The sequence below is a fragment of the Syngnathoides biaculeatus genome, chromosome 13, assembly GCF_019802595.1.
Source record: "Syngnathoides biaculeatus isolate LvHL_M chromosome 13, ASM1980259v1, whole genome shotgun sequence".
Lineage (NCBI taxonomy): Eukaryota > Metazoa > Chordata > Actinopteri > Syngnathiformes > Syngnathidae > Syngnathoides > Syngnathoides biaculeatus.
In genome coordinates this window covers 21,239,196-21,252,007 of record NC_084652.1, presented here as the reverse complement: position 1 = coordinate 21,252,007, position 12,812 = coordinate 21,239,196, and the positions used below count along the sequence as shown (strand labels likewise).

At 42.2% G+C, this 12,812-nt stretch overlaps 1 protein-coding gene across 1 annotated transcript; it reads left to right on the top strand.

The window, feature by feature from the left end:
* Positions 1-142: 142 nt before the first annotated feature.
* Positions 143-1,855, top strand: atpsckmt (fATP synthase c subunit lysine N-methyltransferase). Its single transcript, XM_061839295.1, has 4 exons — positions 143-639; positions 1,103-1,240; positions 1,378-1,428; positions 1,573-1,855. The coding sequence occupies exons 1-4, from the start codon at positions 367-369 to the stop codon at positions 1,792-1,794; spliced, it is 684 nt and encodes a 227-aa protein (XP_061695279.1). The 5' UTR covers positions 143-366; the 3' UTR covers positions 1,795-1,855.
* The last annotated feature ends 10,957 nt before the right edge of the window (positions 1,856-12,812 follow it).

The following is a 12,812-nucleotide window of genomic DNA, read 5'->3' as shown; positions in this document are numbered from 1 at the left end:
TTTCTTTGAACGATGTTCATCCTCTATGTATTTCATACCAATAAATAATACATACATACATAGGTACATATTTATGAGCACGTGTATCTGTAGAGTATGTTTTGTCAAGTGTGTTCCAATGCGAAAAGTACATGGTGGAACCTTCAGCAGGCAAGACGGACTATCCAGTCGGACTTTTTATAGCGCTGCAAACGTCAACGTGCTGTATATTATTCCTGATATCCTAATGAAGTTATACTTACTTTCCGATAATTTAATATCTATGTTGGAACGAGAATTACTATATTCCGTGTATTTTAACAGTTTCTTACAGTGGTTTATGTATTGCATTTTGATTCGCTGTCATGCATTGATCGAACACCCGTGATGTCTAAAGAGGAGTTTTTTACGAAGTCGGTGGGACAATCGATCACAAATGAGAGTAAAAGCAGAAGCCGGCTTGGTCTCGTCGTAACGGGTTTGGTTGGAGGCTCGCTTGTTGCCCTCTACGCTGTGGCTACGCCGTTTGTGGCCCCCGCGTTGAGGAAAATCTGCCTCCCGTTTGTCCCCGCAACCACCACACAGGTGGAGAACGTCTTCACTGTACTGCGAGCCAGATCCGGGACCCTGGTGGACATTGGAAGTGGAGATGGGAGAATAGTAAGTATTGCATTGTGTTGTGTATTTAAACAGTAGCAAATGCACTGATGCACACGCTGTCACTTGTAATCTATTGCAAAAGTGTAGTTTGAATGTCATACTAACAAGACATACAGTTTTATCCAATGATTGAGCCTCACCTGACAAAATGACTTGAGTGACTCTATACACAAACAGATATATGAATGATTTAACGATTTTGAATCGAATGGAAGACAATCTTTCTGAATGTTCTGAGCTCGTGCAGCAAAGATTTGCCCCTGGGTGAACGTAGCCATTAACTGGCATAGTTGATACTAAATTCACAGTTTCTCTAAGTATTGCCCTCCATTTTTTTGCCTAATTAAGACATGATTACGTCATTTATAATTTCACTTAAAGTATGTACCAAATTAACAATTAATTACGTTTTTGGACAGTTTATGTGGAATACTTGAATGCATTGTATAGACTTCTTGTGTAGGTGATAGCTGCAGCAAGGCAAGGATTTCTGGCATCAGGCTTTGAGCTGAACCCATGGCTGGTGTGGTATTCCCGCTACAAAGCATGGAAAGAGGGACTCCACCGCTCCGCCTCCTTCCACATCTCCGATTTATGGAAGGTCAGTGTGTCATCTGAAGTTGTGGAGGAAGTCTACATTCTAAAGATGTAAACATCTGTAATTGTTAATTAGAATATTCTTTCCAGTCAGAAGAACTTGGTGACAAGATTTTTTTTAATTTATTTATTATTTTCTAGGTCAGCTTTGCACAATACAACAATGTTGTCATTTTTGGTGTCCCTCAAATGGTAAGTTCTGATTTAGTGTACATACTGTTTTTAATGTAAAATGTAACATAAGAAACATACCACTAAAATATGAGCACCATTGCACAAAATTCATTTTATTTCATTTTAAATGCCCAAATCACCCAAATACGGTTATGGTTGCAGATGTCCCAATTGGAGCTGAAGCTGGCAAACGAGTTGTCAAGCTCTGCTAAGGTGGTCGCGTGCAGATTCCCTTTTCCCAACTGGGTTCCTGAACATACCACTGGAGAGGGCGTTGACACTGTGTGGGTGTACAACGCTGAATCATTTAAATCACTCATGGACCCTAGCATGGCGGAGAAGACAACATCAGATCACAGTGACATTGTAGAATCACATACTTGAAAGGAAATGCTGGGACCTGGTCAGCAACTATTGAAAAATAAAACACACCTACACTCTTGTATTGGGATAAATCATAATTTTATAATTTTTTATTTTTTATTATTTCACTGGAGTGGGAGTATGGTATTTGAAAGTCCAAAAAAAAAACGAGTGCTCAGTTTTTAACATTTGACTTGCCATTGACATGCTGTTTTCCACAGGTGCTTGAAATTGTTGAATATGCTGGGTGAGTCGCTTTAAAAGTGCTTGACATCATCAAATCACAAGTCACAGGCTGCCAGTCAATTGAATGGGACTTTTGGACATTTCAGAGTTTTCAGTTAACCTAGCCTGCATGGTTTTGGGGGAAGCCAGGTCACCAGAAAAAAAAACAATGCAAAGATAGGAAAAACGTGGAAACTACAACAATCCATCATGATTCAAATCTCAAAACTGAGGCAGACATGCTAATCACTAGGGCAACGTCCGTCCACATGAAATAATCCTTTTTGTGAAATCTGTTTCCTTGTTGGAGAAGTAAAACATTTCAAAATAATTCACGTTATAAAACTAAATTGTCTGTAATTGTGAATGGTTATTTGTTCATATTTACCCTCAGACAACCAGCCTAGTGTACACGTCTCTCGCCCCATCATGAGGATAAGTAGTAATAATCATACTAAAGAATTTATTTTTGGGAAAGTGCATAGTTTATTTTTATGAATATGTAATTTAGAGGGCGGCATGGTGGAGCAGCTGGAAAGTGTTGGACTCACAGTTCTGAGTATCTGGGTTCAATCTCGGACCCACCTGTGTGAAGTTTGTATGTTCTCCCTGTGTGGGTTTTCTCCGGGCACTCTGGTTTCCACTTCCCAAAACCCGCAACATTAATTATACACTTTAAATTGCCCCTAGGTGTGTTGTGAGTGCGACTTTGTCTCTGTGTCCTGCGATTGGCTGACATCCAGTTCAAGGTGTACCCTGACTCCTGTCCGTTGACAGATGGGATAGGCTCCACCACTCCCACGACCCTTGTGATGACAAGTAGCTAAGAAAATGGATGACGAGAATTTACAGCTGCATTGTGTGTTCAAGTGAGAGGCCCTGTAACTCAGTGGTTAGAGCACTGGTTTGGTAAACCAGGGGTTGTGGGTTCGTATCCCCCTGGGGCCTCCACTCCCTGAGAAGGGTTGCGTCAGGAAGGGCATCCGGCGTAAAAATGATGCCAAACATATATGTGCGTTTCATCTGAGATAACACACTGTGGAAACCCCGAAAGGGAAAAGCCGAAAGGAAAAAAAAAAAAGTGTTCAAGTTCATGCATTCAGAAAATCTAGCATACAAGTGGAATGGCTCTCTTACTGTTAACATTTCACTATACACACTGACATTTGTGTACATTAGACAACTTCCTGTCACTTGTGAGTCAAAACTTAAGTCGTTGACATGCATGCTCATACTGTTTGTGAAGCATTAGATGTTAACTTAGAATTTTGTCACTAGCTGTACTAGTGGCATACATCTGCCAAATAGTGCAACTGTGTTTGCCCCACTAGTAATGGGCAGTAAGTAGTACTGTACCTACACGGACTGGATACCCATCTTAAGGTGGTACTTCTACTTCTTTTCCTTTCGGCTTGTCCCGTTAGGGGTTGCCACATTGTGTCATCTTTTTCCATCTTCATCTTAGCCTATCTTCTGCATCTTCCTCTCTAACCCCAACTGCACTGATGTCTTCCCTCACCACATCCATAAACCTTCTTTTTGGTCTTCCTCTCGCTCTTTTGCCTGGAAGCTCCATCCTCAGAACCCTTCCACCAATATACTCACTCTCTCACCTCAGAACATGTCCAAACCATCGAAGTCTGCTCTCTCGAATCTTATCTCCAAAACATCCAACTTTGGCTGTCCCTTGTATGAGCTCATTTCTAATTCTATCCAACCTGCTCACTCCGAGTGAGAACCTCAACATCTTCATTTCTGCTACCTCCAGTTCTGCTTCCTGTTGTTTCTTCAGTGCCACCGTCTAATCCGTACATCATGGCCAGCCTCACCACTGTTTTATGAATTTTGCCCTTCATCCTGGCAGATACTCTTCTGTCACATAGAACACCAAACACCTTCCGCAAACTGTTCCACCCTGATTGGAGCCGTTTCTTCACTTCCTTACCACACTCACCATTGCGCTGGATTGTTGACCCTAAATATTTGAAGTCCTCCACTCTCGCTATCTCTTCTCCCTGTAGCCTCACTCCTCCTGCTCCACCTCTCTCATTCATGCACATATATTCTGTTTTACTTCGACTAATCTTCATTCCTCTCCTTTCCAGTGCATGTTGCCATCTTTCTAATTGTTCCTCTGCATGCTCCCTGCTTTCACTACATATCACTATCATCTGCGAACATCATGGTCCAAGGGGATACCAGTCTAACCTCATCTGTCAGCCTATCCATTACCACTCAAAATTGGCATTAGTGGTGATAAACTCTTGAGCAGTGAGACAGTCGTTTTATTCGTACACTTGTGGCTCTTCTACAGATTAGGGTGGTCTTACTAGGGAGAACAAAAAGTTTACTAGTGCATAAACTTTACTGAATACATTCTCAAACGGTATTCCATATGCGTGACTTGATTGGCCTTGAAGGACTTGGAATTGGCCATCCAACTAACTACACAGCGAATTAACTACACTGTGCTACCATCTAGTGGTGACAAGACGGAGTAGTCATTTGCTGCATTGGAGTACGTCCTCGCCGCTGGCGGGTTTAACATGTAAAAATGTTGCCTGCTGTGTTGTAAAATCTAAAGCTTTCGTCACCCCGAGTCAAAATACGTTCCAACTAAGCGACACCGTCAAATGTTGGTGGTCAGATAAGTAAGTAGTTATTGGTGACAGACTGAAGGCGTGGAACAAACACGCAGTCAAGATTGACACCACAGAGGAATGTAGCTGTTAGAACTAAATGGCCATGTGATAAGCCAATAGCCAGTGTGCAAACCACTAATAGCTATGATGTTAAAAAGTAGCATTTATACTGCTCAGAGTGCCACTTGCTGTCCATCCATCCATCCATCATTTTCATTTTCTGAGCCGCTTATCCTTATGAGGGTCGCACGACCAGGTGTCATCGGACAAGGGGCGGGATACACCCTGAACTGGTTGTCAGCCAATCGCAGGCCACATGGAAACAGAAAACAGTTGCACTCACAGTCAAATTTAGAGACCCGAATTATTGCATGTTTTTCAGATGTGGGAGGAAAGCGGCGTGCTTGGAGAGAATGTGCAAACTCCACAAAGGAAGGGCCAGGATTTGAACCCCAGTCCTCTGAACTGTGAGGCCAGTGCTCTACAGCGAAGTCTGGGCATCCCTGCTGAAGCTAGTTTGACTGAAAAAGTGCTAGAAGATGGATGGATGGATCAAATGGTTGAATCAATATGGGAAGTGGGATCTTTATCTAGAATTGAAGCAAATAGACTAAAACAAAATTAAACTTTCAACACATTTATTTCTAGTAGGCTGAAATGCCATAAATGTTTTATCCATTCATCTATTTTCTGATCTGCTTATCCTCACAAGGGTCACGAGAGTGCTGTAGCCAATCCCTGGTGTCATCAGACAGGAGCCAGGGTACACCCCGAACTGATTGCCAGCCAAATGCAGAATGCAAATGCAGCCAAAAATTCACATAGAGACAGACAACAGTCGCTCTCACAATCACACCTAGGGACAATTTAGAGTGTCCAATTAATGTTGGATGTTTTTGGGATGTGGGGAGAAACCGGAGAGTCTGAAGAAAACCCACGGAGGCAAGGGGGAAACATCCAAACTTCACACGGGCAGGGCCGGGGATTTGTTTGATTTTTACAGGAATCTCCTGTGTAATATGACATATAAATGACAACTTTTTGTTTACATATGAATGTTAGAGCAAGCATAATAACATAATGCTATTATGTGGCCTGAGCTATCCATCCAGTTTGCGTGCAGCTTATCCTCAATAGGGTTGCAAAGGTGCTGGAACCCATCTCAAATACCTCTGGGCGACAGACGGGGGAACACCCTGAAATGGTCACCAGGCAATTATTTCTGGTCCTGTCTTCCTGACAGAAAGAAATGTTCAAAAGTACACACACTTGTAAGCCGTTTCAAAAGAATTAAATCTGTTAGAGTAGTAAAGGTTGGACCGATGTCACATTAAACTAATGAGGAAGAGGATGTCACTTCGGATCAGATACGAGTCAGGGCAGGTGGGTGAACACCCTTGGCAATATAGTGTATCTCGTGGTCTTGTTCATGAGTGAGGGAAGAATGGAGTAGAAGATCGACCGGCGCATTGATGCAGGGTCTGCAGTAATGTGAACCCTGTATCGGTCCATCGTCCATAAAAATGCAAAACTCTTTATGTACTAGTCAAACCACATTACTAGTCATCCATGGTAACGAACTGTGGATTGTGACCAGAAGAACAAGATTGTGGCGACTAGAGGCCGAAATTAGTTTCCTCTGTGGGGTGTCTTGGCTCTCCCTTAAGAGATAGGGTGAAAAGCTCAGTCACCCGCGAGGGCTTCAGTGTCAAGCTGCTGCTCCCATGAGAGGAGCCAGATTAGATGTCTCGGGCATCTGTGTAAGAGTGCCCACTTTACACCTCCCTGGTGAGGAGGTCTAGGCACGTCCCAATGGGAGGAAGCACCAGGGAAAACCCAGGACACACTGTCTCCCGGTTGGCTTGGGACGGAATTGCTGAAGAGAAGAAATTTGTGGCTTCTCCACTTAAAATGGACATGATAGTGTTTTCCTAACTGAATAAATTGTAATTGTTGGGGTGACAGCATCCGACGGCGAGTTGAACGCCTCCACGACCAAGCGGCCCGCTATAAGCAGCGAGGCTTATACATATTAGCCTCTAGTAGGCTAGTGGATCATCAACCAACCAGTGTTAACTATGTCATATACGCCACAGCTTTGTTCCATGTGCCGCGCAAAGAGCCACACAACAGACACATTCAACATTAATTGGTGATTATTGTTGTTCTTCCACCAGCTTGCGAGCTCAGGAGGTAAACAGGTAGCTTAACTGCAGTGAGGTTGTTTAAAACCTCAGCAGGTGTTTGCAGTTGTTGTTTAAGTCCCCACACATGACAGATACATGCACGCGTACACACACCCACACACGCGCGCCTACAAAACAGTTAACTGTAATTGCAGTAGAAAGCAGAACCTGTTTTTCAGCCATTAGTTGACTACAGTGAAGGCTTTTGATTTACAGGTGAGATGCTCATCTCCAGCACCGTCAGCGAATATGCCTACACAGTCCGGCAGCTCGAGGGTGGGTGGTATTCATATATCATAATTTCAGAGCATTATTTTACATACATGGTGATTTTTTTTCTTTCCAATTCATTCAAATTTAGAAGTTTTTCTAAGTCTGTTAATGGCAGTTGAATGAATTAATATACATTTGTGGTTTTTAAAATTTATAATAAATTTTTTGGCCTCTTTTGAATGGGTTAATGCTCTTCTGTGCCAAATGCTGGTATTTATTTTAAGTGCAATTTTTGCGCATTTTATTCACATTTTTAAGTTATCTCAGATATTTATTTTCCAAAATCAATGTCAATGTCCAATATTCTATAGAATTAAAAGTTAATTATCAAGAAAAGGATAGGAAAAGGAGTATTATGCTTTAATACCATAAACAGAAAAATTGCATTGCTTGACATTGCTTCAACACTCGGGAGAATGGAATTACCCTTCATAAGTTTGAAAGAGACCCTGTTTGTTGTGGAAAAATGGATTGCACGGGTGCAGAGGATGACCGCTTCGTGGGTTCCAAATTACAGGTAGGTGTGTATACATCTACTAAAAAAAAAAATAGTTTGGGGCGAACCACGTAATCGTTCACTCTCATAAAGTAGCAAAAGATCCGCGTATGAAATGTGTTGATGTGCGCATACAGCAACTAAAAAAAATAATAGTTTGGGGCGGACCACATAATCGATCTCTCTCATAACGTAACAAAAGATCCGTGTATGAAATCTGTCGATGTGCGCGTCGCCCAGCCAACAATGTCTCACTCAGCCTTGTCTCGATAGTGTTCATTGCGTACTGCGGCGACTTTGAACATACCCCTAAAAGCAGCATAGCTCGGCTCCACCTCCTCCTGATATACCACAGCTCCGAAACTCAGCTACACCGGCCGGCTAAGGCGCCTCGACTGTGTTGCTCAGAACTGCGGTGTCTGTGAGCACCCACCTAAAGCATCACCACTCGGCGACCGAGCCTCTGCAGACTGTCGCACGTGCCTTGCTGACAGCCAAGCCAGAGTCGAATTGTCTGTCAGGGGCATGGCCTGTCCACTGTCCACTGGACATTGTCAACGTTTTTGGATCTTGCATGGTTGCCCAACGTTTTTGTGCTTCCACTTGTTTTGGACTGCCTTTTTGTGTTTGACCTCCTTCTGGAATAAAATCACTCTTAAGATCATGCCCTTGCCTCCGAGTCCTGCATTTGGGTCCCCACTCGTGCCGCATGCTCATGACAATGTGGGGCGTTGACGCACGCTTAACTATTCAGTAAACCTACCGTGCACGTTTTTTGGGATGTGGGAGGAAACCCGAGTTCCTCAAGGAAATCCACACAAGCAAAATGACAACATGCAAACTCCACTCAGTGGAGGATTTGAACCCAAGTCCTTAGAACTGTGCATCAGCTGTCTTAACCAATTGTCCGCCATTTCACCACATATAAGCAAAGCAAATTTATTTGTATAGCGCATTTCATACACAAGGTAATTCAGTGTTCTTTACACGATTAAAAGGATTTGACTACAAAGAGATAAAATGCGAAAAAATAATACAAATAACAACTCTCTCTCTCTCTCTCTCTCTCTCTATATATATATATATATATATATATATGTGTGTGTCTGCGACCCTGGTGAGTATAAGTGATACAGAATATGGATCAATAAATGCATATTTCCATATGTAGTGGAGTCAAGACTGCTTTTGCCATCACTGTGTGTGTCTAGTGTGAAAAATCTTAAAGATTCAAGATGTCATCTCCATAGTGAAAACAATGAAATTCTTAATTTGCTAGTCACCCTCCACATAGACAAAGATAATGTTAGTATTAAAATTAACCAACTCCTGAGTTTTCCTGTCATAGTCCCAATCCGATTTCCTCCTCTTCTTTGTCTTCAACCCACAGTAGCTGAATTTCTACTGACGGCCCGCAGGTTAGCGGTGCCGGGGCGGGCGTTGTTAACCCAGGCCATGACCGATCCGATATGGGTATGAATGTTCATATTTGTTTGGCACAGCTTTATGCCAGATGCCCTTCCTGATGCAACCCTCTGCATTTATCCGGGTTTGGATGAGGCCTACAGATTGCACTGGCTTGTGCCCCCCTAGAACTGCATTAAGACCAATATGTCTAATATCATAGTAAATTGCAAAACAAAAGTTATTTGTCTTCCGGTATATAAAGTCTCAATTCTTAACATGGTTGTTGTCAGTCAGTTCCACTTGTTAAGCTTAATTGCTACGATTCAAAACTTTCGATGAGCTTCAGGTTTCTTTGGTATGTGGTGAGAGCTCTTTGGACCAATCTTATCAAAACCCCTCATACTGTCGATAGTGCAACACAACTCTAAAATTATCATGTTAACAAAAACAACACTGCATTTGGTGCAGACCAGTTCAGGGTGTACCCCGCCTCCCTCCCAAAGATAGCTGGGATAGGCAACAATATAAAGTTTACCACCACCATTTGCTGTGAAGCACCCCCACACCATCCATGTTACCACCTCTGAACCATCCTCTTGGTATGGTGTTTTCAGCTTGATGTGCAGTGCCATTTTTCCTCCAAATGTGGTCTGAATTATGTCATCTAAACAGTTCAAATTTGCTCTCATCAGACCAGACTATATTCTAAAAGTATTTGAGACTATATTTTCCCAGTATTTAGCTGGCTTGTCCAATATTTTTTAGCAAATTTTAAACCTTTGACATGCTATTTTTTTTCCAGGAATGCGGTCTTATGTGTTGAGCTTGCATACAAGTCATAGTGGCGGAGTGCATTCTTTACTGTTTTCATTGTGACAACAATAGCTGCTATTCCAGGTCTTTTTGAAGCTATCCGCAGGTGTTTTATGGCTCTTATACAAATCTTCTGAATTTTCTTTGCACTCTTCTGTCAGATAACTTGCGAGGACTACCCGACTGAGGTAAATTTATGGTGATTGGCTTTCCTCTTAGCTATCATGGCTCCAACCATCTTTACTGGAACGTTCAGAAGCTTAATCTGCAACAGTAACCAAAGCCATCATTATGTTACAATGAGTAGTCTGCAGCAATGGTCTTCAGACATCTCTTTGCTATTACCCATCATGAGATGTGTCTTGAGTCACACCTTGGCAAGGAGACCTTTTTGTAGGCCATCAATTAGTATTTTACTATCTGTTATTCATTTGTACGTAGAAGGGGATTGATTGATTGGTGTTTGTTGATAGATTTTAGGTGTTGTCTTGTCCTTCCATGCATTTTTGCAACTACCTTTCTTCATGTATTGTACGCATTATTACACACCTTAATTTCTGATCTCATTTGTTCAACTTTCTTTGTATGTATGGATTATTTGGGTTGTTCCCAACATCTGTTGAATTTTTAATCTCTAATACAGATTTGGGAATATATTTAGTTAGAAAAATGAAGTATGAAATTATTTCTGATGTTACCGTGAATAGGCTCCAACACTTGTGAGGATAAGCATAATGGAAAATGGAATGGAATGGAGTTTTAAACTGCTTGGAGTATGTTCCCTGACCAAAGCATATTTAATTTTTTTTCATGTTTTATAAAACAAGGTGAAGTGAATCCTCTTCTTCTTTAAATTTATTATTTTTTTTGGACCTGTGTGTGGAAAAAATAGCTTGGACATCAAACAGATAGACAGATCCAAAGCAAGCAGTTATGCTGGAGCTTTCTCACAGCCCACTCTGGTGAACATTATAATCTATTTACCATTACCACTACTGTACTGAGCATCATTGTCAGTGACATGTGTGATGCTTTTCCACGTCACGTCAAAAAAAAAAAAAAAAAAACAGAACAAAAAAACCTTGCCCTGGGAAACCCGCATTGTGAATGGGGCCATTTTTCCACTTTGGGCTAATACCTTTTTTACTTAATTTTTAATTAATTTAATCCATCCATTTTCTTAGCTGTTTAGCCTCACAAGAGTCACGGGAGTGCTAGCCCCAATCCCAGCTGTCATCGGGCAGGATGAAGGGTACACCCTGAACTAGTTGCCAGGTAATCGCAGGCCACATGGAGACAGACAACAGTCCCACTCACATTCACATATGGGGACAATTTAGAGTGTCCAATTAATGTTGCATGTTTTTGGGATGTGGGGGAAACTGCAGTGCATAGAGAAAACCCACGCAGGCACAGGTAGAACATGCAAACTCCACAGGCGGCGCCGGGATTTGAAGCCCAGTCCTCAGAACTGGAAGACCAACACTCTCCAGCTGTGCCACCATGCTGTCTATATATATATAAAGTGAAGAAAATAAGTATTTGAACACCCTACAATATTGCACGTTCTCCCACTTAGAAATCATGGAGGGGTCTGAAATTGTCATCGTAGGTGCATCTCCACTGCGAGAGAGATATTCTAAAAAGAAAAATGCAGACATCACAATGTAATATTTTTTAACGATTTATTTGTGTGATAAAGCTGCAAATAAGTATTGGAACACCTGAGAAAACCAATTTTAATATTTGGTACAGTAACCTTTGTTTGCAATTACAGAGGTCAAATGTTTCCTGTAGATGTTCACCAGGTTTGCACACACTGCAGGAGGGATTTTGCCCCAATCCTCCACTGACAGGTTTCTGTGCTGTCGCTGAGAAACATGGAAGTTCAGCTCCCTCAAAAGATTTTCTATTGGATTTAAATCTGTAGACTGGCTAGGCCACGCCAGAACCTTGATATGTTTCTTACGGAGCCACTCCTTGGTTTTCCTGGCTGTGTGCTTCGAGGCATTGTCATGTAGAAGGACTCAGCCACAACCCATCTTCAATGCTTTGACTGAGGGAAAGAGGTTGTTCCTCAAAATCTCACAATACAAGGTCGCAGTCATCCTCTCTTTAATAAAATGCAGTCGGCCTGTCCCATGTGCAGATAAACACCCCCAAAGCATGATGCTACCACCCGCATGCTTCACAGTAGTAATGGTGTTCTTGGGATGGAACTCATCATTCGTTTTCCTCCAAACACGGTTTGTGGAATTATGACCAAAAATTTCAATTTTGGTCTCATCTGACCACAAAACTTTCACCCATGACTCCTCTGTATAATCCAAATGGTCATTGGAAAATTTAAGACAGGCCTTGACATGTGCTGGTTTAAGCAGGGGAACCTTCCGTGCCATGCATGATTTCAAATCATCACGTCTTAGTGTATTACCAACAGTCACCTTGGAAACGGTGGTCCCAACTCTTTTCAGGTCATTGATGAAGTCATGTCGTGTAGTCCTGGGCTGATTCCTCATCTTTCTAAGGATCATTGAGACCCTACGAGGTGATATCTTGCATGGGGCTCCACTCCGATTGAGATTGACCGTCATGTTTAGCTTCTTCCATTTTCTAATGATTGCTCCAACTTTTTCACCAAGATGCTTGTCAATTTCTCTGGAGCCATTTCCAGCCATGTGGAGTTGTATAATTTTGTCTCTGGTGTCTTTGGACAGCTCTTTGGTCTTGGCCATGTTACAAGTTTGAGTCGTACTCATTGTATGGGGTCTTTATGCAGCTAACAACCTCACACAGGTGCATCTTCTTCTTCTTCTTTTCCTTTCGGCTTGTCCCGTTAGGGGTCGCCACAGCGTGTCATCTTTTGCCATCTTAGCCTATCTCCTGCATCTTCCTCTCTAACCCCAACTGCCCTCATGTCTTCCCTCACCACATCCATAAACCTTCTCTTTGGTCTTCCTCTCGCTCTTTTGCCTGGGAGCTCCATCCTCAGCATCC

What these genes read in the sequence shown, in the direction of transcription:
- atpsckmt (XM_061839295.1), top strand. Translation starts at nt 367, where the DNA reads ATGTCTAAAGAGGAGTTTTTTACGAAGTCGGTGGGACAATCGATCACA. An exon ending in GAAGTGGAGATGGGAGAATA is followed by an intron (nt 640 to 1,102) that starts GTAAGTATTGCA and finishes CTTCTTGTGTAG; the next exon opens with GTGATAGCTGCAGCAAGGCA. An exon ending in TTTTTGGTGTCCCTCAAATG is followed by an intron (nt 1,429 to 1,572) that starts GTAAGTTCTGAT and finishes TTATGGTTGCAG; the next exon opens with ATGTCCCAATTGGAGCTGAA.